We start from the raw sequence: 27,740 nt of genomic DNA, 5'->3' as shown, positions 1-27,740 counted from the left end.
CCCACACACCCACACACACCCACACACACACACCCATGTGCACACACACACACACAAATACACACGTACATATATTCAAAAACAGCAGTGTGTCTCCAGGTATAACTGCAATGCACATGGACAACATTCTTAACCTACATCTGGGGCATAAAATAAAACACAGTATTGACACCCCTGTTATAGAAAAAAAAGAGGTTTAAACAACAAAGTCAAACAATTTCTTAAATACTTTTGCTCAGTAGCAGCCTCAAATGATTCAAACATAACACACATAAAACAGCTTATTGAGGGGGACAAAATTCAAGTTTTTCAAGTTTTAAATAAATCTATTTTTTCCTGACCCCTTCCCCTCTCCTCAAATCATCTTCATCAGTTGCTATGCTCATAGCAGTGCAATTGTACATCATAATTATTATGACTATAGTACCATTTCAATATCAAATCTGTCACTATGGACATACAGATGTTTTTTTTTGTTGTTTTGTTTTGTTTTTTAAAGTTAAACCACGTTGACCTGACGATGACATATACCTAAATTGGGGCAGTAAGAAAAACATGTCTAGAGCCCTAATTTGAGGGCAGCACTGTGGTTGAAACAACAGGAGTCCTAAGGTGAACCCCTAGTGACCTAGCACATTCTCTTTCAGTCGCATGTCTGAAAACCCGGAAATGAACGTAAGCAAATGAGAACGTGCTAGCAGTCCACTTTAACCGCATAGATATTCAGATCCACTGGGTGACACTGGCCAGTTAACGTCACGTCTCCACCCTCAAAACAGGGCTCCCCGAGTGTCATTTTTGGCAGCCTTTCGACAGGGGTGTCGTCCTGGCAACTAGTGTGTCATCTCAAATGCAAAAACAGTTCAATGGAGTAAGAGTGACAAAAACAATCCCTGTTGGTCCTCGAGTCTGACCGACAAAAATCAGGCAAATGGCAGCAAACCCTCAGTTTGCTCGGTCCAGTTTGGTAATGACAAAGTACAATGCAAACCACGGCACAGGCTTTATTTCAGTTTCAGTCGTTACTTTTGCGATACACGCCACCTGGTGAGCCCTTTACCAGTGAAGACACAGCCACTCCACAGCAAGTCTCTCCTAGCCTTCTAACTTTCGCCCTCAGCTTGCATTGACATGCATCGTGTCCAGTGTCTTCTTTCCCCCACTACTCCCAATTCGCTCCTGACCTTTGACCTTATCTGAATACAGGAAGCTGGATGTGAGTGGGCTGCTGGTCAAAGAGGCGAGCCCCCGCCATGCCGACCGACCCCCCCACTGCCTCGTAGCCCCGGCCCAGCATGCGCTCCTTGATGCAAGGCGGGTGGATGTCGCTGATCAGGCACTCCAGAGACTGTAGGCTGCTGCTGAGCACCGAGGCGTGGCACAGGGTCCGGCTGGGGGGACCGGCGGCGCAGCACAGGCCCATGCTCCCCCTGTCGGAGGGGTAGTGCTGGGGGAACGCGTGGTGCTGCTGCTGCTGCTGCTGCGCGGGGTGGTGGGGGAACCCCATGTCGCCACAGGCCACCCTGCCCATGGAGGAGCCGAGGGGCAGCTCCAGCGAGTTGTAACAGTCGCTGTCCGGCGTGGCCAGGACGCTGTTCCATGGCGGCGCGAAGAACTGACCCACGGAGAACTCGCCGTGCATGGCCGAGCAGTGCAGGGGCGAGGAGCCCACCCGCTCCAGCGAGCCGCACCCCGCCATGCCGCCTCGGAAAGCCAGCTGGGGAACGCAGGTTTCGGGGGAGCGGCTGACCACCGCCCCGCCTCCACTATTTGCCCCGTACATCCGTAGCGCCCCCTGGTGGTAATGCTGCTGTTGTTGGTGGTGGTGGTGCTGCTGCTGTTGCTGCTGCTGCTGCTGCTGCTGCTGTTTGTGCTGCCACAGCGCATAATCCACACTGTCCATATACTGCCCCCCGGTGGCAGTGTCTGCACTCTGCATGGGCAGCACCGCTCCTGAGTAAGCCAGGCCGCTGTGGGGGGGAGCAGCCAGGGCGAAACCCGAGTCCGAGCAGGTCGTGATGGTGCCCCCACCACCAACAACAGCAGCAGCAGCAGCCGTGGCCGCCTGGAGAGCCGGGCTGGAGGTCTGGGCCTCCCCAAGTGGATGCAGTCCCTGGGCATGTGGTGCATGGGAAGGCCTGCCCATGTGCCGCAGTAGGCTTTGCACAGGGAGCGCAGACTGAGGTGCCAGGGGCAAGTTCTGGCCCCCAGACACTGGCACCACCGAGGCAGCCATGATGACGTTAGGCGGCGCCGGGATGTTGGACACCTCCGGGGGCTTGCAGTGGCCCATGCTGTAGGCTTTCTGCCGGAGTCTGCTGGCTACAGCACTGTTGGTGGGCGGTGCATAGGGAGCCACCGCGATGTGTGCAGGGGACAGTTTTGTACGTTTGCCTTCGGAATTTTTCAGCACACCTTTACTGCTGCTCACCGTGGGAGTCCTGACCGTAGTCAACAGGCCCTGGTAGCCCCCGGAGTAAGGCTGCGAGTAGGAGCTGTACCGCGTGCCTGTGGTGTCGAGGCCGTTCACCGTCCGGCTGATATTCTTTTGCTGAGGGACCCTGATGTTGGTGGGGAAGATCTTGATGGACAGGGGGCTCTCTGAAGTCTTGCGGGCGAAGGCGTCAAGCTCGGTTGGGGTCGGGTACCGTGGTGAGTGCACAGAACTCAACTCACCTGCAATTGACACACAAACATTTAAGAGCAATTAGCTTTCAATGTAGCTTCCCCAAGAAGATACAGAAAATGAGAAATGTGAACAAAAGTACAGAGACAGCCATTACCAAAAAAAAAAAATCACAATTGCAAGACATAACTGAGACTCAAATATCCGCCTTTCACCAGTAGCACACAAGAGATGGCTATAATCACCAAGACATTATGAGCTTAGAGATCAATTTCCTAAGGATTAGCAAAGCATCTTTATACGAATCACTGTTCAGGAAGTGTAGCTTCCCATGTCCTGTTGGAGTGTAGAAACCAGGGGAGCAAGGAGTCCAGAAAAATGGAGACTGCCATATTGAACATGGAGATATGGTGCTGGTTTAAGCTTAATAGGGAAAGATCTGTGATGATGAACAGCGTACGACATCTCTTGTGTTTCACGCAGGGCTTAACATGATCACCAGAGCTCTCACGGTAAATGTGGAAAAGTGATTAGTAATACAGTGTGTGCAAAAATATGAATAAGCTGAAGGTGGACGGGAAAAATTGCTCAATAAGGGCAGAGATATTGGACGTCTCTCTTATGTTACCATCCCTTCACACACACACACACACACACACACACACACACACACACACACACCCACCCACCCACCCACCCACACACACTTCTCATCTCCCTCGTTTCCTCAGGAGGCTACTCATCCTCCGACATCTGCATCTTTTTAAAAACTCATTTTGTGGAAGAAGACACCTCGGGCAATGTTTGATCACTGCATTATGAAATTAATTCTATCTTTTTTTCTGTGCAAAATTGGATTACCCAGGGAAATCAAGGAAGGGGGGGAGAGAGGAGGAGGTGGATGTGGGGGCTGGGGGGGTGAGTGAGGGAAGAGAAAAGCCAATTTTCCTGCAGTGGTTGTAGGATTATTGGCATTCGACTGTGCAACTTACTCAAAGCCACACAAGCAGAGAGGAGTAAGTGTGGGGAATCCAACAGAACAAAGACACACAATTACACATTTGATTTGTTCCATTATCTCAACACTGATGATGAAGCGCAGGGTTGTGGCACTGTTTGCCATCAATTCTTTCATGGTCTTCAAACTTAAAACACAAGGCAGAGAAAACTAGAAATAATCCTGGCCATGTCAAAACCAAAAATAACATATTTTGTCTTAAAATACCAGTTTGTCTCAGTTGCGTCATGCTGTCTGTCATTGCATCTGAACGGTAGAGATGAAGTATAGGAATGCACAGATTGATTACCTCGCAGTCAGTCAGGCTCTTTCTCACACACACACACACACACACACACACACACACACACACACACACACACACACACACACACACACACACACACACACACACACACACACACAGACACACACACACACACACACACACACAGACTGGTTCAGGCAGGACAACACGTGGCAAAAGCCCACACCTGTGCAGCAGCCTAATCTGGTCGCTGGAGCCATAAAGAGGGAAAATAGCAATCTCCACGGGGACTTAGATTCAGCTCCGTACGGAAGGGCAGGAGGGACACACAGAGATTGGATTTAAACCACATTATTCAGGCAATTTCATGCCTGTTTAGCCCACTGCAACAAAGGAGAGGCAAGAAAAAAAAAAAATCCCTCCATTTTTGAGTAATAAATCAGCTGCATATTTCTGCTACCCCCCCCCTCCTCGGAATGACACAGTTATGGAATTCCTGACAGAGAAAGAAAAGTGTTGAAATTAGCCCAGATTACTTTGTCGTCGGCACAAAAAAAAAAGAACACCCACCATAACCTTCACAATGGGCATATGGAGAAGACGGGAGGAAGGGAAAGAAAATGGAAACCGCCCCCAAACAAAACAATTCATTTCTTTTTCAATAACAAGACCATTTGAGAAGGCCTCCTCAGTCATGCAAGGCGAGCGCTCGCTCCTTGTTCCCGATCAGGATTGATTTGGGAGTTCATTTCATTCGAGGCCTACAGTGAGCCTCCAACTGTGAAAATGATTCAATCTACAAGATCCATCTCATAAAGGGAGTAAATTGGGTATTTAAAATGGAGGGATATGGGAAGAGCGGCAGACTTCGCCTCTGCTGAGGCTGAATGGGTGGCTGATTCCATATGCTGGGGAGAAAGGGAGGAAATCCAGTCTTATTTAACAGAGCAACAACTCTCCAGAAAACCCACAGAAAACAACAACAACAACAACAACAACAACAGGCAGGCGAAACAGGAAGTGAGGTTTGAGCGAAGCCATCACTTTAAAACGGAGCCGTGCCGTTTTGTGTGGTCCTGAAAGTCTTCGGCGCCCGCACAGGGCTACTGTTTTTACCTCCGATTTAAAATTGGGTTTGCTGTTTTGGTAAACACTTCAAACGACTTAGACATTAACCGGGCTTCAAAGGCCTTCGCGCTTCATAAGTTCCAGGGATTATGGGCTCCTCAGAAGTGCAAAAGACCCTGAAGCTCCATGCCAGCCACCAAGCGCTGAGGGACCCTAATGCCATCCACTGACCCTAGTCTCTTCACTCCTCTGAAACGAGTCGGCTCACTCTCATGACTGCAGATGCTCTGCAAAAATATCATTTATTGCACTGTGCTAACTCCATCAGAGGAACATTAAGATGTCTGGACCAACAGACTTATTGCACAGCTGTTCCTAATGACTACAACCCAAGACGGAATACACAAGCTTCATGATTCAAGATGACAACAGGAACACGGAATTCCCAACAGGCTCTCAGTTCCATAGAACTGCTTATAACATAAACATAACCTAATTGCATGCCTGACAACTGAATAAAATAGCATGTGTCACCCAAAACAACACCCCTTCAAACAACACTAAGAGTAAGAACGAGAATAAGAGGAACGAGAATAAGAGGAATGACAATAAGACAAACATGGATTTCCATGTGTAAGAAGTGCAGTTCTATTTTCCCTGCCAGTATGAGGGTTCAGATCTAGAATCCATGTCTGTCAGGGTAAAGTGATGAAGATCTGATGAAGTTGAGCTACATAAAAGGACTTGCATACAGTCTTGCCTGGCCACAGAAAGGTGTGTGTGTGTGTGTGTGTGTGTCAGTGAGTGAGTGAGAAATGTTTCTAACCTGGCTTGTATCATGTTGTTGCACATTTCATCTTTCTTTACAAATACTTACAGTATGTTTTTATGGCCTTTCATGTCTGCTGCCTAGAGCCAGTTTTTCGTGTTTCTAACAGGGCCTCCACTTAGCATTCTCTGGAGAAGCATTTAATTTCAGTTGGCACCTCAGAGATCTGCTACGGCAGAGAATCAAAGAACCTCTCTAATTTACTTCAACAGCTTTCCAAATGTGTCTATTTTGTGTGTCAGAGAAAAGGCAGAAATAGGGATATAATTAACCTGAAATACGTATTGAGATCAATTCTCATCCTGCAGATACTCTCTTAGCAAAGTTGATTCTCGTGAACCACAATGTGTGCCCAACACACCTGTCATTGTTTAGCTTCACAGACAAGGCTTATGAGTCTGTGAGACTGCTGTGACAAGTCACGGTGTAATACCTAGGACTTTTTCAAATGAAAGAGAGAAAAAAAAGCTGAATGACTGAGTTTTCAACACCCCCCAAAGTCAGCAGCACCAAGACAAAGAGAAGAAGAGGAAAAGAAACAGAACGTGCTCAGCCAAGAGAGTTCCTTTAGGAAGGGAGTGACACAGGGAGGTAATTAGCACTCTAACCTTAAGCACTTAATCACCCTGAGCATGCCAACTGCACTAAGACCCAAACCTTACAGCCAACAGCACTTGGAAAAGAGGTGAGGTGGGGGGGGTGGAAGCTTTCGTGTCGGAGCAAACCCTCTGCTCACGCAAATCCCACTAAAAAAGAAAATAACATTACTTGCTTAGCAGTCGGCCCAAGCCAAGGACAGCCTGCAGAGTTGACAAATTTACATTGTGTAACTCCTCTAAGCTGCTTGCACCTCCTGCGCAGGGGAGATGGAGGTGAAGCGGTCGAGGACACACGATACACAATCACCAAGGGCACAGACCACACGTATACACATGCATACCTGTTCCCTCATTATGTACACATAACTTATGTATGCATGTCTGTCTGTCTGTCTGTATACATAACTAATGTATGTGCGCATACATAACTAGTGAATTTATATGTGTATGTAGGTGTATATAAATAGAGAGAAGAGACCGTGAGACAGAAGAAGATAGACAGATAGACAGATAGATAGATAGATAGATACAGATATGCAAAAAAGTACAAAATGCACACACACGCACACGGAAAATTCAGTAGATCAAGGGCAAGGAGGGGTTGGCACATGAGGCTGGGCAGCGAGCGTGACACAGAAAGCAAGGTCAAGCTTTCAATCACCCGCTGTTCCTAATGGTGACTCCCATCACAAGGCATTCTGCCCCCAGAGGGAGAGATAAGTGCGAAATCTCAATTAAAACTCTGCTAATTAACTGCCAACACAATCTGAAATCAAATGAACTCTTAAGTAGGCCGCTTACAAGAGCCAATGTGTATGTGACTATGACTGTGTGTGTGTGTGTGTGTGTGTGTCTGTGATTGAGTTCAAAGACCTAAAGACAGTTGCTTCTGACAAAACACACAATCTGGTCTTGCTAACAGAGTGGTTTCAACGCCAGACTGTTTTTGACCGAGTGCAGCCAGCTTTGATCCATTTCATGCTTTACCTTTCAGTGAACAGCACGAAATGCAAACAAAGTGTGTGAGCGTGTGAGTTAAATGTGGATTTGGAAAAAAAAGAAACAAAATAAAAGGACGATCTGGCACCTTGGCCTGTGGCCATCCCCACACACGATGCTCTCAGTCACGGTAAGCTGGCTAATCTTTTTTCCCATGGTCACGCTTTAAGCAATACCCTTCAGCTCAGAGTGGAGAGACCTCGCTGTTTGAGCTAATCAGTGATTAACCAGGAAAAACAAGCTCAGGAGCCTCGTCTATAAAAAGAGAGTTGGACTACCTCCGAAACATTTTCCACTGGTTATACACAGACGAATAGTTGCAGTACCACAGTCGGCGCACACGGGAGCAGTAAAGTGGGCATCCGACATTAACCCCTGGCTGACGCAGCGAGGGGCCGATTCATCATCAGAGGCAATCAGATACCGGTTCGGCCCTAATTTATCCAAATGCAATTATGGGCAGAAACTTGGAGCTGTATCAAATCTGAGCCACACAGATGTGCTCTGGTGAGACTGCAGCAGGCAGTTTAGGCGATTATCTCGCACCCAGAGGCAATAACGAGAGTGCTTTCATCGAGAGATTACACTTTTAGTCAGGGCCCCCTTCCTCTCTTTCTCCATCTCTCTTTCTCCCTCTCTCTTTCTCCCTCTCGCTCTCTCCCTCTCTCTCTGTGTGAAGATCCAACCAACTCTTACATGATGCATTACCGGCACTACCCAAGGCCTCACTTGACTCGGGGGGTGATTAATATGCAATTAAAACCCGGATCTAGTCGCCATGACAACTGCTTGTACCAACACAGAGGGGCCTTAGAGCCATAGTCAGTGATTAAGACCCATACAATTAATAAGCCCCTCCCACATTCTACTGCTTTAGGCAGCTGTCAGCGAGCTAATATCCCACTGCTAGAGCTGACACAAAAGAGCACCCCCCTCTACCCTCCACATCCTGTGTCTTCTGTTACAGGCTAAGCCCTGCGTCAGTTCATCCTTTTATTCATGCACCGCAAGGCAGTTACAGGTTAACAAACTCCGAAAGAGGAGAGGGAGAGAAAAAAAAAAGAAAAAACAACACTGAATAAACTCAGAGCTCAGCAGATGTGATGATTGAGTAGAGCATGCTGTCTCTGAAACATTAGCCAACACACACACACACACACACACACACACACACACACACACACACACACACACACACAGCTGCTATTGTGTCTCCCTTTAGACTCACACACCTAGCACCATCCTGTAGATGAGCCTTGCCTGGTGGTAGTTTGAAAGGGGAATAAGTGGCACAATCAAAGCCAGCATGGGAAACACAACCATCAGCTGAAACTCAACTGGCCTTCTGGCCCATTGACATCCCTTTGAGGCAAGCCCTCCTCTCGATCAGCACAACCACAGCCAGGCTACAGGAGATGTGCACACTGACCACAGCCCTGCTCCCTGTGCATCCTCCCTGTGTCAGCTGTATCCATGTCCTACTGAAGCCTCTCTCAGCTCACACTCTGAGACCCCTGGGCCGCTCTTTATTAATATTAACAGACATTAATACTAACAGACATAAATCCTGAAGCGGGGGAAACTGCACACAGGAGCCAGAGCCGAGGAGCCGGCATGGTGGACAGGATATTCACCATTAATTGCTTTTGGGTTCCAGACCGGCATGCACACAGACATTGCCCTGAGGGAGCTTCTGTCTGACCCACAGCACTGAACAGAGGACCAGCACACACCCTTATCCAGATATGATGGCCGTTTCAGGGTGAAGTCATACAGACTTGCTGGAACAGAGTCGGGACTCGTGTTCACTTCCATTTAAATGAAAGAGAAGAAGATGTAAACATTCTATTGCTTTGACGAAATCGAACATTTGTACATATCTATAGCATTCGTCATGTTAAAGAACCACTCTCTTCCCCAGACTTTGAATGTGACATTACAATCTAGTACTGGATTATATCCAATATCTATCTAGCATCCAGTAGTGACACTTCAGTCAAATACCTGGTTTAACAATGTCTTTGAATGTGCATGTGCACGCTCATTACTCTATCTACTCTTATACAAGAGACGGTCCTGTTCACTCTTCCCACCACCACCACCACCACCACCCCCCCCCCCCCCCCCCCCCCCCCTTTTTAGTCTCTGTGTCTCGGTGGCTGTGTGTTTCGGGCAGCCTTCTCCAGGAATGGAAGGACCTGAGGGCTGATTGTTTCTTTATCAGTGCCTGAAGAGTCTCAGGCTCCGCCGGCTCTCGCACAGGCGCTTCGCACAAGTGTCACTCTCCATTTGTGTCCGCTGCTCAGCTGTGTGTGTGTGTGTGTGTGTGTGTGTGTGTGTGTGTGTGCGCCAAGGGAGACACTTGTCTGAGACTTCTTCCCCCCTCCTCTCTCTCTCTCTCTTTCTCTCTATATCTCTCTCTCTTTCTCTCCAAGTCACTGCTTTTTTTTCTGGCGGCAGGCTGCCACCGTGGGAAAAGCCGTCCCCGCTCTAGCGCTTTCTGCCGAGGAGCAGCCCGCTATCCCTTAACTGCTCTGCCCATTAGTGCTCATCCGTCTGAGAGAGGGAGAGAGAAAACCTGCTCATTTTTCTCTCCTCCTTTTGGCCAATGCTTCAGCAAAGGTAGAGGGTAAAGAGACTAGACTGCTGTAGGACTTCTTAATAGCACATATGCTTAACTAGGACCTGTCAGAGGGCCACACAGAAGCAGCTGTTCCCCGTTACTACATCCTTTTTCTTTCTCTCTCTCTCTCTCTCTCATCCCACAATGCACTGGTGCCCGTTCCCCTGGGGAGTGGCGTGTCGGTCTCGGCTCCCTCCCTGGGGGATGAGAGTCACCTGGCGGTGCCAGGCTAATCTCCTGCCCTTTCAGAGACGGCCACGCTGCGGGCTCCTGCGGCTACCACGGCTACCATGGCGGCAGCAGCCAGCCACAGGCGCGCACAGGGAGGTGGAGAGAGAGGCTTTTCAAAGCCTGGCATTGGCTGACCTGCGGTGTGCTGGTAACTGAAGCACAGATGTGATTTCCGTCTCTGAAGTGAACGTGTCACTGTGACTGTGTGTGGACGCTATTCATGTCACAAACATCAGATAGCTTAAAGGTAAACCAAATTCTGTCATTTTGATCATGTAGCGACTATCTGTGTGGCTCTCCAGTCTCCAAAGCTTTCCAAGAACTGTAACCTCCATTCCCATTACACACACACACACACACACACACACACACACACACACACACACACACACACACACACACACACACACACACACACACACACACACACACACACACACACACACACACACACACACACACACACACACACACACACACACACACACACACCATATCCCTCCAGTAAGACTCCTCAGAGCCTGTGAGCTGAGCTGTAAATATCACAGGGATGAGCAGGGGAAGGCCACTGGCAGCAGTGGGACCTGCAGGTCCTTCAGGTAAACAGAGTGAGAGGGCTGCCCGAGGCAATGCCTGCGGCAGGCAGAGGCTGTCTGCTCCAGCATTTAGCAGACAAGATGCTGCGCTGATCCCCGATGAATATTTAATAACACAGGGGCCCCGGCCTGGAAGAGGGATGTGTGTGTGTGGGAGTGTGTGTCTGGCTGAGGGGGATGGGGGACTGAAAGTGTGTGTGTGTGTGTGTGTGTGTGTGTGTGTGTGTTGAAACTAAAATTGGTATCTTTTCCCATTTTATACAATTTCAGGACAGCATTATTACGCATTATCGTATTATATGAATGTCGCTGTGTGGTCATATAGTGTTTGTCAAAGACTTCTACCTTTTTTCACAAATGTTTGGTCATCGATATCATATACTTAGACTTCACCAATCCACATGAAACTTGGTATGGTTGTAGCTCCACATGGTTGATACGGAATACAATGTTTGTGTCCTTAGGCGTGCACATACCCTAGTACTTCATTTGCCAATATCCTGTGACTAAGAGGTTCAAACTTCACGATATTTGAAACCCTACATCTCTACCACATTCTTTGGACGCACTCCAACTTTAGCAAAATTTCCTCCACAGTAACGCTGCAACAGTCACATTTCAATATTTCAACATCACTTAAGCTAAAAAAAATGAATCTGGTATGCTTGTACTTGGCTACACTTGCTCACATCTCCCAAAGTTCCATTCGGCTTACTCAACAAAATGGCTGCCGACAGCTAATCAAAATTCAGCAGCCAATACATGCCTGTGTGAATGGCCAATCTCAGTAAAATTGTGTAGGCTCATTCATAATGGCATATAGAAGCCATTTACCCAATTTCAAACTAATTAGATGTCACTACAACAAGCTACAACATGTTTTCCACTGTTCTTCTTACATGGTTTGGTATCATCAAAATGAATTTTAAAATTAAAACCTATCACCTGTTGAAGTGGTCAAATCATTCAATCTTTCACTACTTGGGGCAGTTCGCACATTCCTCTTGGACTCCGATGATCGCTGATTGCGGCTTTATTTAAACGTATTATTATGATAGTGTGCCCCTGTAACGTTATAAATGTCAATACTTGTAGTCCTATACTGTATGTAACATTTACTCTACAGTTAGTATTGTATTTAAACATATTCTTGCCTTCAACTGATAATCCTTTCTTGTATTTTCACTCAGAATACGATAAACAGCAAACTTTTTTTTCTATTGTTGCCAGAAACACAATCAATCATTCAAGATGACACACTTTTCTTCGAATGGAAAATACATTGTTATTTCACTTAATTCTTGTTCATTCTCTCACTTTATGCGACGGTCATGTTACGTACCACTCTGCGGTTTGACTAGTTATCAAAACATCATCACAGCCTAGAGAGTATAATGCAGAAACATTATATTATTTATGCCTTTAGTATAAAGTCCAATTCCAGGGAGCACAATTAGCTTTAAAATCATGGCCAAACAACCAGGGAATAATGATCAATTTCTGCTGCTTTCACTAGCCTGTGAGCATGCGGACAGATGAAATATGTTCTCATTAATTCTGATAGTAATGTGCAGTGACAGTAATGATAATTAACAGTCTTTGAAATCTATGTTTGTGACATGTAAGACCACATAGGTTTAATTCAAGGGGGGGATGACTGTGCCTCAACTGATTGGTTTTGCAGAATACGGTCGACCCCCCGTTTTCCAATGTGCTATTATTTTAGGTTAACTAAGTGGCAAAATCATATCAATACTACTTCATGTCTTCTGGCCTCAGCCTCCATCGTATGGGCACTGCGGTTGGAGACAGCCCCCAGCAGAGCACGGCTCCACCACATGAAAAGGTCACGGCATATTTTATGACATTTAAAAGAACTCCTCCACCCACCCCCCACCCTCCCATTTCCAAGGCTTTTATCTCCATAGCTTCCATTCGAAAACCCCAACAGAAACAAACCAAATGTGCAATCCCTGAGTGAAACAGTAGAAACAGACTCCCCCTCACTCTAACCACTGAAAATCATTACATTCGCAAACCTCCTCAGCTCTGCCCAGTTCTGTTAAACTGTGACAAAGTTATGGATTGGTAACTGCCATAAGGCAGCCGTGCACGCAGTAAGTCTGACTGAATATTAATCTCAATGGCCTTTCACAGCCAGCTTCCCCTTGCAGCGCTGCTGGGCCCAGACCCTCCTCCTCTGAACTTTGTAACGCCAGGCGGGTGGAGCATGTGATGGGGTAGGTCACAACAGTTTGCCCTTGGAGAGGGAGAGAGAGAGAGAGAGAGAGAGAGAGAGAGAGAGAGAGAGAGAGAGAGAAAGAGAAGCTCTAACACCACAGGGCTTGCTGAGCTGAACCGCAGAGTGTTGATCAATGCTCTCATGAATTAAATTAAGGGCTGGTGTGATGGGTGTCACTGATACGAGACCGCCTGGCGGAGTCAGACTGATCAGTGGGGGAAGATAAGCCCTTCAACCTCCAACCTCCCCCACACCACCACCACCACTAACCCCAGGAACGCACCAAGGTGAACCCACAGCTGAGGCGCTTATCTAAGGTGTTAGATAGGGTCAGCGTTACCTCTCCTCGCTCTCCTCCATGGAAAGAAAAAAAAATGTCAGGGGAGCCTAATTAAACCCTCATCCTTTCATCACCTTCTCTCTCTCTCTCTCTCTCTCTCTCGCCCTCCTCTGAAGCTCTGCTGGCTGAAGTTATCTCTCTGTGGCGAAGAGCGGAGGAAAGAAACCGTATTGGTTTTGGTTCTGGTTGATAAATCTATTGCAGCCTCGACAGCACGTCATGCAGAGACCCACCAGGGTCCCCCCTCATTGTTCACGCTAATTAATGGGGCTCCTAGAAGATAGGCCCCACTGTGCCTCTGTTTGCATCTCACTTCCTGACGGGGTCGGGCTTTTTTCCAATGCGCTCCTAAACCTCCAGCTGCACTCTAGTGTTCTCCTCACACTACTGTGAACTAACCGACCATTGTTTTGGCAGAACACTCTTACAACTGCGTAGCAACCACTAAATGAGAATAAAGGGGCAAATGTATCTGTCTAAAAAAACTGTTATTGACTGTGATTGAATCATAAAAAAATACCATCTCGGGGTCAAACATCAAACACAGTCTCAAAAACTGTGATTGAATCATTTATCAACATAATTTTGTTTTGTCAGATTGTTTCTCCCCTTGTTGTGTCGCACATGTAGCACATTGACCGAAATGTGATGGACTGTTAATTTGCTTGTGTTTGGTGGGTGAAAGAGTTGGTGAAAGGCAGAGTTCTATCCGTGATGTCACGCAAAAATGGAAAGATGTTGAAAAATGATTTTATATGAGCACAATAACAGTGTCACGCTAAACTGGGCTATTAGTACTAAACCAACCACCCATCTCTGACATATACCCATATACATGATGTCCTTGTGGCAAGCCCCAAGGTAGGGGGTGGACTTACTCTTTCGATGGATGGGCAGTGGCAACTCTGAGATCTTGCTGCCCCCCATCAGATGCTGGGGCGCATGGGTCTGGCTCCGCTGTAAACACGCCAACATGTTGAGGTCTCAGGTTCCGCCACTGGGTGCCTCTCTGTCGGAGCAAACAACACCAGAATAAAGGGGAGAGGAAGCGTTAGCATGGAGGAAGAGAGCACTTTTTTACCTGGTGACCAGTCCCTCTGTCGAACCACATTAACTGTGTGAGTACTGATCATTAAGTGGATAGCCGGAAGCCCTAGACTTCTGTGCTTCTGGGTTTGTTCTGAAGTTCCTTTGGCACAGGTAGCTGCAAAAGACTTATTCTCTGAAACGAAATAGTCCAGAAATCTCCCAAATATAACTCTACAGGCTCTACAACTCTTAGTTGTGTATGAGTAATGTGTGTGTGTGTGTGTGTGTGTGTGTGTGAATGAGCCTATGCCTGTGCATGTGTGTGAGAATAACAGAGCAAGATTGTGTCCTTTTTTGAGTTTGGGGAGGACTATGGTGCATGGAGTGCTGATGACGGGACTCCTCCAGCGTCTGATAAAACGCTAGAAATGGCAGGCCACAGACAATAGAGCAAGCCTGGAATTCTCCTCTCAAACATCACATGGCAAAGGGGATCACATCCAATCAACATTTCAAATGGCAGACAGCTTTAGACGGTAATTTCATTCATTAAGGATCAGGTTTGCCTGGTTTGTTGGGCTTTGTTTTCATTCAATCCAATTTTCTTTCTCTCGACGAACACGTTTTAAAAATTCATATCCTTATGTTGGCAGCACTAGGTCCTATTAACATCTCAAATGATACCATAAAGGAGGAGTCTCAGCCGTTGCTGTAAATGTCTTTCTGGTCCATTTCAATCAGATAACATTCATGTGTCCTTCCATATAGTGATTTTGTAATCAACCTACTTTAAGCACATACTGCAGTTTCGGTTATTTTTATGACCGCAGAAAATTGCCAGAGCTGACGTGGCATTCGCCCTTAAGAGAAGGAGCTTGATGGAAGAGAGACAGACCCCTGAGGGATTTGAAGCAAGTAACATGGCAACAAATTAGTCTTTAAAACGGGCTTCTATGTTGCTTCTATATCAGGTGTGGTACTTTTTCAAACCATCCCGTTGAACAGCCACAATCAATATCCTTCAGTTGGTACTTGTAGCGGGGTCTGTACTGAATGTATTAACATACAGCATACAGCCCTGTAGGAGTCACCATGAGGACCCGATCTTCCTGCATCAGCACACTGAAATGCTGATATGAGCAATAAGGAACTTGCAGAAATATCCAAAACAACAGTCTTTGGTTAACTCATGATGGAGCAGGCACTACATGCAAAGGGTTTTTACTAGAGAGTCTGGCATTGGGTAAAAACTGAAAAGACTTGACTTGAGGAGCAAGAATGTAAATATCTTCTTAAGATGTCTCTTTGTAATGAACCTACAATTTTAAAGCTGGCTTGTCACGTCACATGTAATTGGAAAGTATCAAAAGCCCTTCAATATTCTGCTCTCCTTCGCTCTCTTCCACCGCTGCATTTCTTCTTCAAACCAGCTTATTGCCTTCATTGCACCTCCATCCACAGGGCAGCTTAGCCAGCCCTTGACTAGGGGGACTCCTCCAAACCCATCTGTAGAAATTTGATTACCCATAACCCATAACCCTGGGCCCTGAAAGAGACACACTGCCTTTCATCCCAGTCAGGTGCTGGCAGAACACCCCCCATAACACACACACACACAAATCCCCTAACCCTTTCAACATGCCAAGCTTCAGCCCCAGTCTCAAACCCTGCGACCACGCTCATATGATCACAGGCAAACTAAGAAGCTAAAAGCTTCTCTCCGACTCTATTTTGTGAGGCTACCAATTTCACAACAGGCAACCCCCCACCACCACCACCACCACCTACGCTACCACCAACCCCCGGCATATTCTCCATTAGAGTGCATTTGTCAAAAGAGACGGAGGCGAGGGTTGTGCAGTGAGGGGCGTGTGTGTGTGTGTGTGCAGGGGGGGGTGGGGGGGGGGGCTAAAATGGGGGATCTCCTGGGGAAAGCCTGCCTGGCTTTATCAACAGGAAATGAAAGTAAATTGCAAAACCACCTCCCATTATTCCCCTTATTTGCTCAAGGATGAAAATGCATCAACTGTCTTTTCTTTCCTTTTTCTCCCCTTTTTAAATGAATGAGGGCTCTGCTTTGTGTGTGCGGGCCTTTTTGTGCTCTGATCCAGAGACTGAGAAAGTAAAGGGATGGGGTAACGGTGGGGGTGGGGGGGGTTACTGTATATGGTAATGCATTTTATTTCTGTGTCACTTGCTCTTGTGGTAATGTTCTCGTAACAAACTCCCTGAGGCCCCCCCGTCAGATGGAAAGAGCCGGTTGGAGTCGGAGGCGCTCCTCTGGGGGCTTGTTCTTCCGCCGCCACGCTCAAACCGCCAGTCAGTCTCCCTCTGTTCCCCCCCGCTCTCAAAAACATCTCCATGTAAAACCCCACCGACTCTGAGGCGAGGTGACTGACCAAGTTTTTGAGTGGCAAGGACGTTAAATCCTTGCCGCGTTTCCGTGACATCAGTGATGCAGATAAGACACCTTATCGGTCGCGCTCCTGCCGCAGCCGGGGCTGCTGGGAAGATAAGCGTCCCGCAATGCCTCAGCTGATCCTTTGTCTCCCAAGGATTTCTGATAAGAGCGTTTTTGCAGATGGATCCTCCCCTTTGCTTCCCATGCCAGGTATTTTATTTTATTTTAGACCCTTAAGCTAGGGGGTGCAGAGCGGTGGGAGGGAGTCTAATTGTACAAGCGTTGCCTCAATAGACTCTGGTGCTGGGGGCCGTGTAGGGAGATAACAAGGTCACGGTGCAACGGAGTGGGGGGCTCATGAGGGGGACAAAAAGGGGGATGCAGGGCCCTTTTTCAATTTCGGTGCAACGCAGATATAGCATGATGCCTCTACATTCAATCCCTTCAAATCCTTGAGAGAAATCACATGTGAAGAATAATAGAAGATTACAGCGGCAATCAGGCCATAAAGAGAGTGAGATATCCCGCCAGAGCAGAGAGGTTGACCAGTTTAGTAACCCTTGGCCACTCCATTTTGAAAGGGCCCTTTTTCATGATACAGTTCGTATCTACTTCTATTTTTCAGATAAAAGAATAGGTTTCATGGTGGAATATGTTCCAAACATATTCTTTGGGAGGTAAAGGGTGGAATAAAGGTTCTCTGTCAAATGAAATGAATGAAGTATGAGGTAATCAATGAAAGAGAAAAACTAAAGAGCCAAGATCAAAGGATACGTCTGTCTGCTTTTACAATAGTGAATATGATGTACTGTGAAATAAAAATCTGTAAAAGTACATATTAAAGCAGCGTGGCATATTTGAAGTAGGTATGTGGATTGTCTCTCTGGTTCTAAATGGAATGGCAAATCAACGTCTCCTCTACCGAACACCCTTGATCATTAAAGAATTCCCCAGAACTGACTGGGTCAGCCGTCCGACAGTTTAATAAAAGCCAATGGATCCATCTGCTGCCCAGACCTGTCTTTAGTTTAATTGCTTTAATGATGTCATGGGAGAGCGAAGTCTGGACAGACACCTCCGGCTGCTCGTGTACAACACGAAATTCCCGCTGAGGCGAAATCTTTTCACCCTCACTTGCAGCCAGAGAAGATCAGGGTGGGGCGGCGTGGGGAATTTAAACTAATTGGTAACATGCTGAGTAACTTTGATCGACCAAAGGCTGGTTCAAGTCGAGATGACCCTCTTAATTCCGAAGGACGGGAAAGAAGTCAGTAATGTACAGGATTAGACACCTGTTTGCAAAAGATGAAAAGCTATCATGTTAACCTGTCACACGCTCTCAGAGTAGCCAATCTTTCATTCCATACGCATTGTTACACGACAGAGCCTTTCAGCCCTTTTCTTTTTCTTTTTTTTTTAAACATGACACGTGAACAGACTTTGGAACTCACTAAGGGCAGGTTTTGACCTTTTGTAAGCCTTCTCCATAATGTATGTGTACTTTAAATGCTGATTACATTAAGCCTCTCCCATTCTGGAAAATAATCGCGGTCGACTTCCTGTAAGTGCGCCCTCTATCCTCTCCCCTGCAGACCCCTCAGAGCATCTCCGTTAAATCAGAGTGAACAGAATGAAATGGCCTCCTTGGCCTCTCCTTCTCTTGTTCTATATATGTTCTATACATAGGGAAAGAAAGAGCCAGTGAAGAGAAGGAGAACAAGGGACAGAGACAGAGAGAGAGAGAGAGAGAGAGAGAGAGAGAGAGGACATCTCTATTTGGCTTTGCAGCTTTCCAAAACTCGCGGTTACTAATTAGATGATAATGAAAAAAGAGGTTTAAGCCAAGGCTTCTTTTCTCTGGCTGGTGAGATAGGATTAGCATTAGAGTGCTATGCTAATTCTCGCCCTTTCCCCTTCTGTGTCATCCCCCCCCCCCCCATCCCCCAACCCCCAACTGTCCACTGTGGCCCCAGGGTGGCCACGCAACAGCCAATCAATGCTCATGACATTTCAGTACCCTGATAGTGACACCACTTTACAGGGGGTATTGGAGAAGAGACATGCGATGACACCTCATGCCAGAGGTACTATGATGGGGTGTGAGTGTGTGTGGGGGGGTTAAGTTTGCGTTGGTACATTTTACTTTGAACACATATCAGAATAGTGCAACACTATAGGTCACATGACAAGTCAATGTTACTTCAAAGTTCATTGAAAGAGAAGTTCCACATGAATGACAAGAGAGGGACTAAACAAGGAGAATGTCTCTCTCAGATGTTCTGCATCCGCACGTCCTCAGAGTCCACAACCCAAAACAGTTCTTTCAATGAGGTGAACCCACAACAAAAATGTGGTCCACTGAATCGAGAACCTGTCCCCACCACACACAGAAAACAATAGGTAAATAGATCCACATCGAGGTGGCCTAGTTTGCTGAAGCTCCATACCTTTCTCTATAAAGAGAAAAAAAAGGGTTGGAACATGAACATTAAAATGGCACATCAAAGCTAGTGTGTCTAAATACACTCTCATCTGAAAAGAGAAGTTGGCTGGGCAGCGGATGAAGCAATGCACTGAAAAGCAACCCATCCCCCCCCCCATCCCAAAAACCCTATAAGAAATGGCATCCTATCCAAGTAATGAAAAGATAACTACGACAACCCCCCTCCCACTGTCGCTGAAAGAACTGCCAGGCAGGGAATATGACAGACAGCGACGCCGGATTCATCTGCAAAAATGCTCTCATGCATTTTTAATGGAATCTATTACTGCGGGATTAGGCGATAAGAGACCGTCCCTGTTCATAATTCTAACAGTCGGCATAATTGGCATCAGAGCAGGGAGAGAGCGTGCAAGATGGAGATGAGCTCTTTAAACAAGCTGGTGCACAAGGGGACAAGCCAAAACCAGCAGCTCAGCCACCCCACAACAATGGACTCGCTCTGCACTGCCAAGCGGACCCAAGACTGCAGGGGAGACTCGGGACTGCTTTCGCCTGGGGGTGCTTCAAGAGCTCTGCACCTTCCCTAAATTACCATTTCCATTAACAATAGATTGTGTGTGAAATATGTGCCAGGGGAAATCTCAACCTGAAAAATAAAATGGGTAAACTAGAATATTTCTGAGTTTAGAGGCATATATTGCAAAGATATTTTTAGGTTCATGGTTCTATCAGTTTTTGCTACATAGCTACATATTCTAAGTATTGTTATACTGGGAAATTAAACCCATTGTTGAGACAAATATTGCATGAATAGGACTTGATAAGTGGTGCCAAGATCCATTCTATGCCCTTATCTTCCTAATGCTGTCATTAAGGAGCTTCCTGAATTTGTTAGATTTTGAGTTGCAAGACCATGATGCTAACTTGCAGAACTTGTGTTTAGTCAATAAAACCTCTTGCCTCCCATATCTCCGGTACTATGCAATAGGCATACAAATGCCGTTAATGGTGCAATTTCATTTTGTCAGAGTCATTATTTTTTATTATCAAGACTAAGTGGGAAACCATAAATTACACAAAAGTAGAAGACCTTAATTACTGAAAAGAAAGAGCACTGAGAATTTACAGCAGTTGAAAGTCTACAGAACCCAAGCTTGGCCCAGTGCCTTGTGTCTCGGCTCTGAAAGAACTTCTTATATAATTCAAGTCTTTTCATCCTTCCTTTGGATCCTCATTTGGACTTTTGGAAGTCAAGGACCCCACTGATATATTGGTTTCCCACATATGCTTTGGCACAACATGGTAGCCTAATTGTTTGTGATTTGTACAAGATACAAAAATAAAAAAAAAGATATCTGCTATAGAGATATTCATGAAACAGAAGGGCTATTCTATGTCAATTCAACCATTCTGTTTGGCCTTGAAATTGCAGATACCCACAACGGTTTGTTGAAAAGTCAGAGAATGAATATTAGTTTGATATTGTTAAATACCTTTTGAGCAGTCAATATTTAAGATGAGGGGAAAAAAACCTCCAGATCTGTCACAATATGTTGTTTAGTCTTTTTTTGAAGGGCTATATCTAACACACATCTCAAACTATAGTGTCAAATCTGGCAGAAGCTTTCACACAAAGTACATATCTGTCCCCAAAAGCAAGATAATAAAGATACAGCATTTTTAATTAGCTTTATGAAAACCCTAAACTTGCTCTATAATTCAGGCAAAAATGAATGGCTCCAAATGGCTCTCATATCGGAAAGCCTTTCAACAGAAAACATAAATAAATAAATAAATAAATAAATAAATAAAAATTGTGACGTGGGAACCCCCGGTTGATTCGACATGGAATGTCCCAGAAGGACCCCAAGTGGGTGGGTAAAACCCAGTATCCAGTGAGGAAGAGCAGACCTGTGGTCTGACTGTACTGTTGGCAGAGCAGGACTGCTATGACCTTATTCACCGCAGGCTCATGTGGGACAGGCCTCCCAGAGCTCAAGCCCTGCCCAGAGTCACAGGGACACAGAGAAGGCAAACAAGTTCTTATCTGCTGCCTGGCACACTCAGAAAAAAAAAAAAAACACAGGGGTCAAGCTGTTTAATCACCGGGCCTGGTCGAACGCCATCTCTCCTGTGCTTTCTTGATCGTGCCAGCCAAGGTAGTTTTCAAAGTTGGACACCATCATGGCTTGGCAACATCCAACGCTAAACAACATTCACTGGTCTGATATCCTGAGGTGATAGCTGAAAGTTGCTTTGAAATAGCACTGCCGTGCTCAGAGAGTAATAACTTCACAATTACCGTCTGACTGGTGGTGATCAAAGGACACCAGCTAAAGAGGGGGTGTGGGGGTGGGTCCTAACTTTGGGGACCACACGGCTCCTGTAGTTAGTCTACAAAGGAAGGGAGACTAAAGGGTGAGAGTGTGCAATAATGTGTTACAATAAAAGGTTTGCCACCGTCTCCCTCTATACCACCACCCCTAACCTGCCCCCCCTGCCCCCACACCCAGCTCGCCCCACCCCACCCAGCAGGCCGCCAAGGCAATTCATTATGCCGTTAAGGGTCACTGCTTCCTTCAAGTCATTAAAATTGTTAATAAAACAGGAACTCATGGAAAAGATTGGCCAGAAAGCCTCCCGCAGGCTGAACACTAGAGGCTCTTTCCACGCTTAATGATCAAATGATCAGCTCGGCGCAGAACAACACACGCTCCACATAGTGGGGGGATGTTTTGTGAGTAAAATGGGTCTATGCTTCACGTGTTAATCCAAAGTGACCTCGACCTGCTGGCAGTGCAGCAGCAATCGCAAAAGTTTTTTTCCTGGCACAATCAGCCATTAGGACGATTGGCTTCTGACTGCAGGTTAGGAAATCGTTCAATGATCTACTACTGAATGGGCCCCACAAGGCTCCAAATGCCTGTCTGTCTGCCTGTCTATCTGTCTGTCTGTCTGCCGGTCCCCCTCTCTCTCTCAAGCCTCAAAGTAAGCTGGCCTCCCACAAGCCATAAAAATAAAAAAGGAGCAATTAGGCAGATTTCACAGGATGGCAGCCAACCTTTAATTACACACGGCATCCTTAGAAGATAAAAGGTGATTACCCTTGATGCACGGGGGGGGGGGGGGGGGGGGGGGGTGCTGCTTAGCAACCAGGAGATTGACATTATCCCTGAGAGAGGAGCAAGGTGACCGGCCATTTGTATGTGGCCTCAGGGGGTTACTTACACAGAGAGAGAGACAAACACACACAACGATAAACTCCACAGAGAGGTACTTATGTCAGTATAAAATAATGACAGACATAGCAGCTACCGTGTATCAAAATAAATCATCTGGACTGATTTAACCACAGTCAAAAAAAGGCTAAGGGCATCTTCCCAAGCTCCACTCAACCCTGGTGTAAGCAGCAAACACCAATGGTCTATTTTATTATGACTTTTTTCATAAAAAATGTGAACCTCATATTGTATCTCTATCCTGGCGCTTCAAAGAATCTCTAGAGGATACCGACCATAAGATGAAAGAGAAAATATATTTTAAGAACTAACCAGCAGCATCCCTTGACCTCCCTTTAGCAATATTTTGTTGGCTGAATTCCAACTCTACAGCTACTTGTACTTACTCTTAACCCGTCTTGTCCCTATATAAGATAAGCAGACTACTAGGAGAGCAGAGATTGATCTTAAACCCATACCTTAATCTATATAAAAGTATGAGCCTAGAGACATATATCAGGCCATTACAGATTAAGAGCAGGGAAATAGGCAAGAGGAAGATTAGAGCTTGGAACTTAACCAACCGATTTGGCCTTCAAATTCCATTACAGCTCCATCACAAATTTCTTTCTGGACGCCAAATTTGCCTGATTAGATTATGACTGACGGGTTTTGGTTGCAAAACAAAATCCGGGGCCCATTAACGAGCCAGGCAGGGCTGAGATGAGTTGACGAACAGGGGCAGACATGCATGGAAATGACAAATTCCATCGCTTCATACGGGGAGAGAAATTGCTGATCAGGCACAAAAAAAAAAAACCCAGGGAATCCCAGAGAGAGACGCATGCATTGCAGCGGTTGTCCTTCCTTGTTTGGCTTAAAATATGAATTATGGGGTACATGCAACCCCAGAGAGAGTCGCTAACCAATCTATACGTGCTCAATGCAAATGGTTTCCTGGTTGTAAAAGACACACTCCGTCAGAGAAGGCCACGCAAAAAAAAAAAAACCAGAAGCTGCTTCAATGCAATCACATTGACTTCAAATGTCAGGATTCAACATTCAAATGTTGCCATTGCTGTATGACTGACAAGCAGAATTAATATTTTCAGCTTCAGCTTTTCAAACCACAGCCTGTCAGATGTTAGAAACGGGGTAGATTAAAATGACTACATGTCAGCCTGAACCACAACTACAATATAGAGGGGAAGGGGGTTGGGAGGAGCGCATGGCCTTCGCAGAAGCACTTTCCTCAGCTCCCCTCCCTCATCCATGACAAATCATCTCCGACACTCATCAGTCTTCAAGCATAAATTATCCATTTTGTTCAATTTCCACTCCAGTACTTTTTTCCTGCTCAAAGAGAGGATTTCAACCTTGGCAAATGGGCCAAAGAGTAGTGTTCTTTTAACGGATATCTGCCTGTTATATGTTTTCAAACAGAATATATGGTAGACCATTTTATAGGAACAGTTGAAATGTACTTTTAACTCTGTTTCTGTAAGAAACATGTACATGTACATGCTCACATTGATAAAGGCCTATTAAGTGAACATGCAGCATTTTAAGATGGTTCTGAGAGTAAGCATCATCTAGCTTTACAAACTCTGTCCTGACAGAGCGAAGACATCTAATCATAATTTTTTTTTATAAAGTCACAAATAGGCTTGAACTCCTTCTCATTGATAGCAAAAGGATTGCCCTGATGGATTCCCCTTAAACAATGCAATTTATTTGATTAGTGGCTTGAAAGTCAACTAACTAATTCACTGGTACTAAAATTACACCTGAGCAAAATGAAAGGACCACAGTAGAATCATTGCTTTGTGTGGCCAAGCGCTTAACATCTGAATAATGTCGCACTGTGGTGTTAGTCATGTCTGGTGGATGTTATGTAGGCCTATCTCAGTGCCGGGTGGTTAAAAATGTGTCCTAGAAGTCTGTGGGAGAGGTATATTGAAGGGAAATAAACTCAACTCTCTGGACACCATACCTGCCCCCCAAAACACACACAGTATTGCATCTTCAAAAGGAAATATCCTGCTAAACACATCCAATCCTTTTTTATGACAGAATAAACAGTGTTTGTCACAGAGCTTTCACCCTGTGGGGAGAGTTGCTCCGGAATGCACATTTCCTGTCATTAGACTGCTTATCCAGAGACATCGGGCCAATGGCTTATATGTACGTCTAGTTTAACTTATTTGAAATGAAGCAGGCCAATCAACTAGCCTCCATGGCACTGACCCAGTAGAACACCACTGCCAAGCCCCAGACCGTCCACACTATTCAGCACCTGACTTAAACAAAGCAGAGTCAAATTAAATCACATCCTGCTTGGGAAATCACTACTTATAAATGAGCAGGTCACCGAGGAATATCAGTAGGCCTAAACCCCCTGGACCTTTAATGTTGTTACATACTACATTATCTCTGCCATGCATTCAGTCATGAATTTAAGATGTTGTTTGTTGCCACTGTCTGAAACGAGTGTGTTTCTGCTCTTTGGACCCTGCCAGTAGCAAGGGAAGTGTTCTGCTTGGTTGGTTTCTGTGGCGCAGCAAAAGGCCGAAGGATCCAGCCGACTAACACACTCATGGACGGTCGTGCCCTGAGCAGTGCGACTGCAGCTCGGCATCGCTTTCTCCACATTGGAGTGATTTGGCTGTCATGGAGAGAAACCTGACACGATGCAACAACTTCATATAGAAGGATAATGATACAACAATAGATGCTTTCATAACAAATTTAAGAGGCATATGTATTTAGTCATTGATTAGTTTGTCCAATTTTAAATAGAAATAGTGCGTTTTCCTTTTAACCCAAATTTAACAGCTCAGTTAACATAGGTTAAACCCTGCTCTGGTAGCAGCCTGCATGAGAAAAAAAAGTTTCCCCACGTACTTGAGGACAGAAGCTGTGAAAACTCAAATTACCCCCACTACAAAACAAGCAAAAAAAGAATTTCACACCTTATCTTTGCGATAAGCCGCGTATGGACGCCAGCCTTCAACTTCGTTGCCCGAGGTGCGATGAACCATCCGCCAGCTCTCACAATAGAACTGACAGCCACTCGCCGAACACTCTGAAAGGCCAGTAATATACTTCAAAGCGTTTCCTGTGGCCACCGGCATCCTGGCGCATAAGGCCTCCTTTATTGCAGTTTGTGCATCAATCGGAGAACCATTTCAGTCACCTGACTTGAAAGGCAGGGCGCATTTCCGACAACACGCTATTCAAGGAAAGCTCATTTACAACAGGAACCTGGGACTGTCGGCGCGACATACGTTTGGCTTGGGCTACATGTAAGGGATATAGCCTACAACACACACACAGCTGATAGGGTAACCAAAACCTATAGCAAACATAGTATACTACCCCTAATAGACTGTTCACTCCTTTACGAGTCATCAATCTAATATTCACTCTGATGCTCCAGGTAACCCAAAGTAGAAACAACATATTTACCATTAACTGGGTCCGGGCAAGAAAATCCACACAGGATGCAATCCAGTGCCTCAGAATGGTTCAGTCCCGTGAGATGACACGGGTGGCATCGTGTATTCCAAAATTCCGCAATAACCTTTTCCTGTTTACTTCCTATTAGGATGATTTGGTCGACTACCCCTTTGGCTCGCTTGCAAACACAAAAGCGTTGTCGGAGGATAAGGTGGTTCCATACGAGATCTCGTACTAAGGCTCGTTTGCGAATTCTGTGTTCCCCAAAATAGTAATCCAAACCAACGCAATAGTCCCACGGCAAAACAAAGGTAGGCTACTCCAAGGCGTAGGTCGGCGAAATAATTCCCGTTAGTGGTCCTCGTAGCCTACTGCATAGGCACCTTGATGTAAGGTATTTATGTTCATCCCCCGTCTGTCCTGCATCTGCGATAGTAATTTGACAACAGCATATAAGCCTAAAGAGTAAAGTAACATAATCACGTAAAAAAGAGCACTTACCTAGCAACCTATTGGAAATGTTTACTCCTATATTGTAACGGTAGTGTTTTCAGTGGCTGAGCACCGAAAAAAACTAATCGGCTAGTTCTATGATACACCTGCTACTGATTACTGTAACAGAACATGCACAGGCTAATCTACCACTGCATTTATTCTGAACCTAATGGGGGAAAAAACTATAAAGGCCTGGTTAAACTACACAAACAAAATACTTACAATTTGCTTGCTTTTATAATTAAAATAAACAAATTGAGAAGAGATGGTTTTGAGTGATAACAGACTGCCAAATCTTAAAACATCGTAGCCTACAATTTGGTCTAAAACAACCTAATAATAACTTGTTACCGGTCATTAGTTACTCTCTCCACATATCGACCAAACAGCCTTGTAACAATCTATAACATGCAAGAAGAAAATAATAACCATGTAAGAGGTAGTTGAAAGCTATGGTCTGTCCATCTTCTGTCCTCTTCCCTTTGCCGAACGAACAGGACTGCCGTGCATACACAACGGGATCACTCGCAGTTTTCTACAAACCAGCATCCACCAATGAGATCACAGAGCTTTTTTGAATGTGGCCACGCTTGACAAATGGCTGGATGAGGAAGGCGGTAACCTGGGTGACGCCGTCAGCGTCCAGACGGCAAAATTTGGACCATGCTGACAATTCGCGGAAATTTTAAAGGGCCAAGTCTATGATGGACTGGGAGGGTTGTGATAGACTGTGCGACGGGTTTGTGATCGTTTCTGTCCTTAGAATTGTGTAAAAGGCTTTGACTTGAGCATAACCTCAGCATTTGAATAGTAGCGAACCTAACCTTACATTGTTAAAACACATCACCCCAGTCTTGTTATTCCCATATTGCATCTGACTATGTTCTTAGAGGCAGGGGCACCACAATAGTACATTGGTCAATGGTGAAGACTGGGACAGTTAAGGAACCCAGTTCTGAACATGGGCTCTCCTCTCAAATAGCAGCCATCTTTGGAAGGTGTTGGTCTTTTGATCTGGTGAGACAAGTCATGCCATAGAGCATAAGGTGTAGCTATAGGCTGGGGTGCATTTTTGTCAGGGCGCTCAGAGTTTTCAACTGTGCCAGCTGCTTAATGATGTAACCCGGTGTCTTGAAAATGATGCGTATAATTTGAGTGCAGAACAAACTAACCCTGTGCAGCTGAATCTACGTTTCTTGGTCTTTTATCTTTTGTTGTGAATACAAACATTAGCAAAGTTACAACATCTTGTCAACTGTCTGACTCTCACTGCCAGG

The 27,740-nt window shown here is 45.7% G+C and overlaps 1 protein-coding gene across 7 annotated transcripts; it reads right to left on the bottom strand.

Moving 5' to 3' along the window:
- Nucleotides 1-27,002, bottom strand: LOC105911737 (protein FAM222A). Of its 7 annotated transcripts, none has more exons than XM_031558514.2 (4): nucleotides 26,893-27,002; nucleotides 25,978-26,426; nucleotides 14,297-14,427; nucleotides 1-2,676 (listed from the first exon to the last, which is right to left on the bottom strand). In XM_031558514.2, the coding sequence occupies exons 3-4, from the start codon at nucleotides 14,391-14,393 to the stop codon at nucleotides 1,193-1,195; spliced, it is 1,581 nt and encodes a 526-aa protein (XP_031414374.1). In that variant the 5' UTR covers nucleotides 14,394-14,427; nucleotides 25,978-26,426; nucleotides 26,893-27,002; the 3' UTR covers nucleotides 1-1,192. The 7 variants fall into 7 exon arrangements, with proteins under 7 accessions (XP_031414374.1, XP_031414378.1, XP_031414373.1 ...); XM_031558518.2 differs by having other exon boundaries at nucleotides 25,978-26,394; XM_031558513.1 differs by lacking the exon at nucleotides 26,893-27,002 and adding an exon at nucleotides 25,482-25,594 and having other exon boundaries at nucleotides 25,978-26,877.
- Nucleotides 27,003-27,740: the final 738 nt, after the last annotated feature.

The sequence above is a fragment of the Clupea harengus genome, chromosome 21 (genome assembly GCF_900700415.2).
Source record: "Clupea harengus chromosome 21, Ch_v2.0.2, whole genome shotgun sequence".
NCBI classification, from domain to species: domain Eukaryota; kingdom Metazoa; phylum Chordata; class Actinopteri; order Clupeiformes; family Clupeidae; genus Clupea; species Clupea harengus.
The sequence above is the reverse complement of the archived record's forward strand: the minus strand, read 5'-3'. Positions and strand labels throughout refer to the sequence as shown.

What these genes read in the sequence shown, in the direction of transcription:
- LOC105911737 (XM_031558514.2), bottom strand. Translation starts at nt 14,393, where the DNA reads ATGTTGGCGTGTTTACAGCGGAGCCAGACCCATGCGCCCCAGCATCTG. An exon ending in ACTGCCCATCCATCGAAAGA is followed by an intron (nt 2,677 to 14,296) that starts GTAAGTCCACCC and finishes TGTCAATTGCAG; the next exon opens with GTGAGTTGAGTTCTGTGCAC.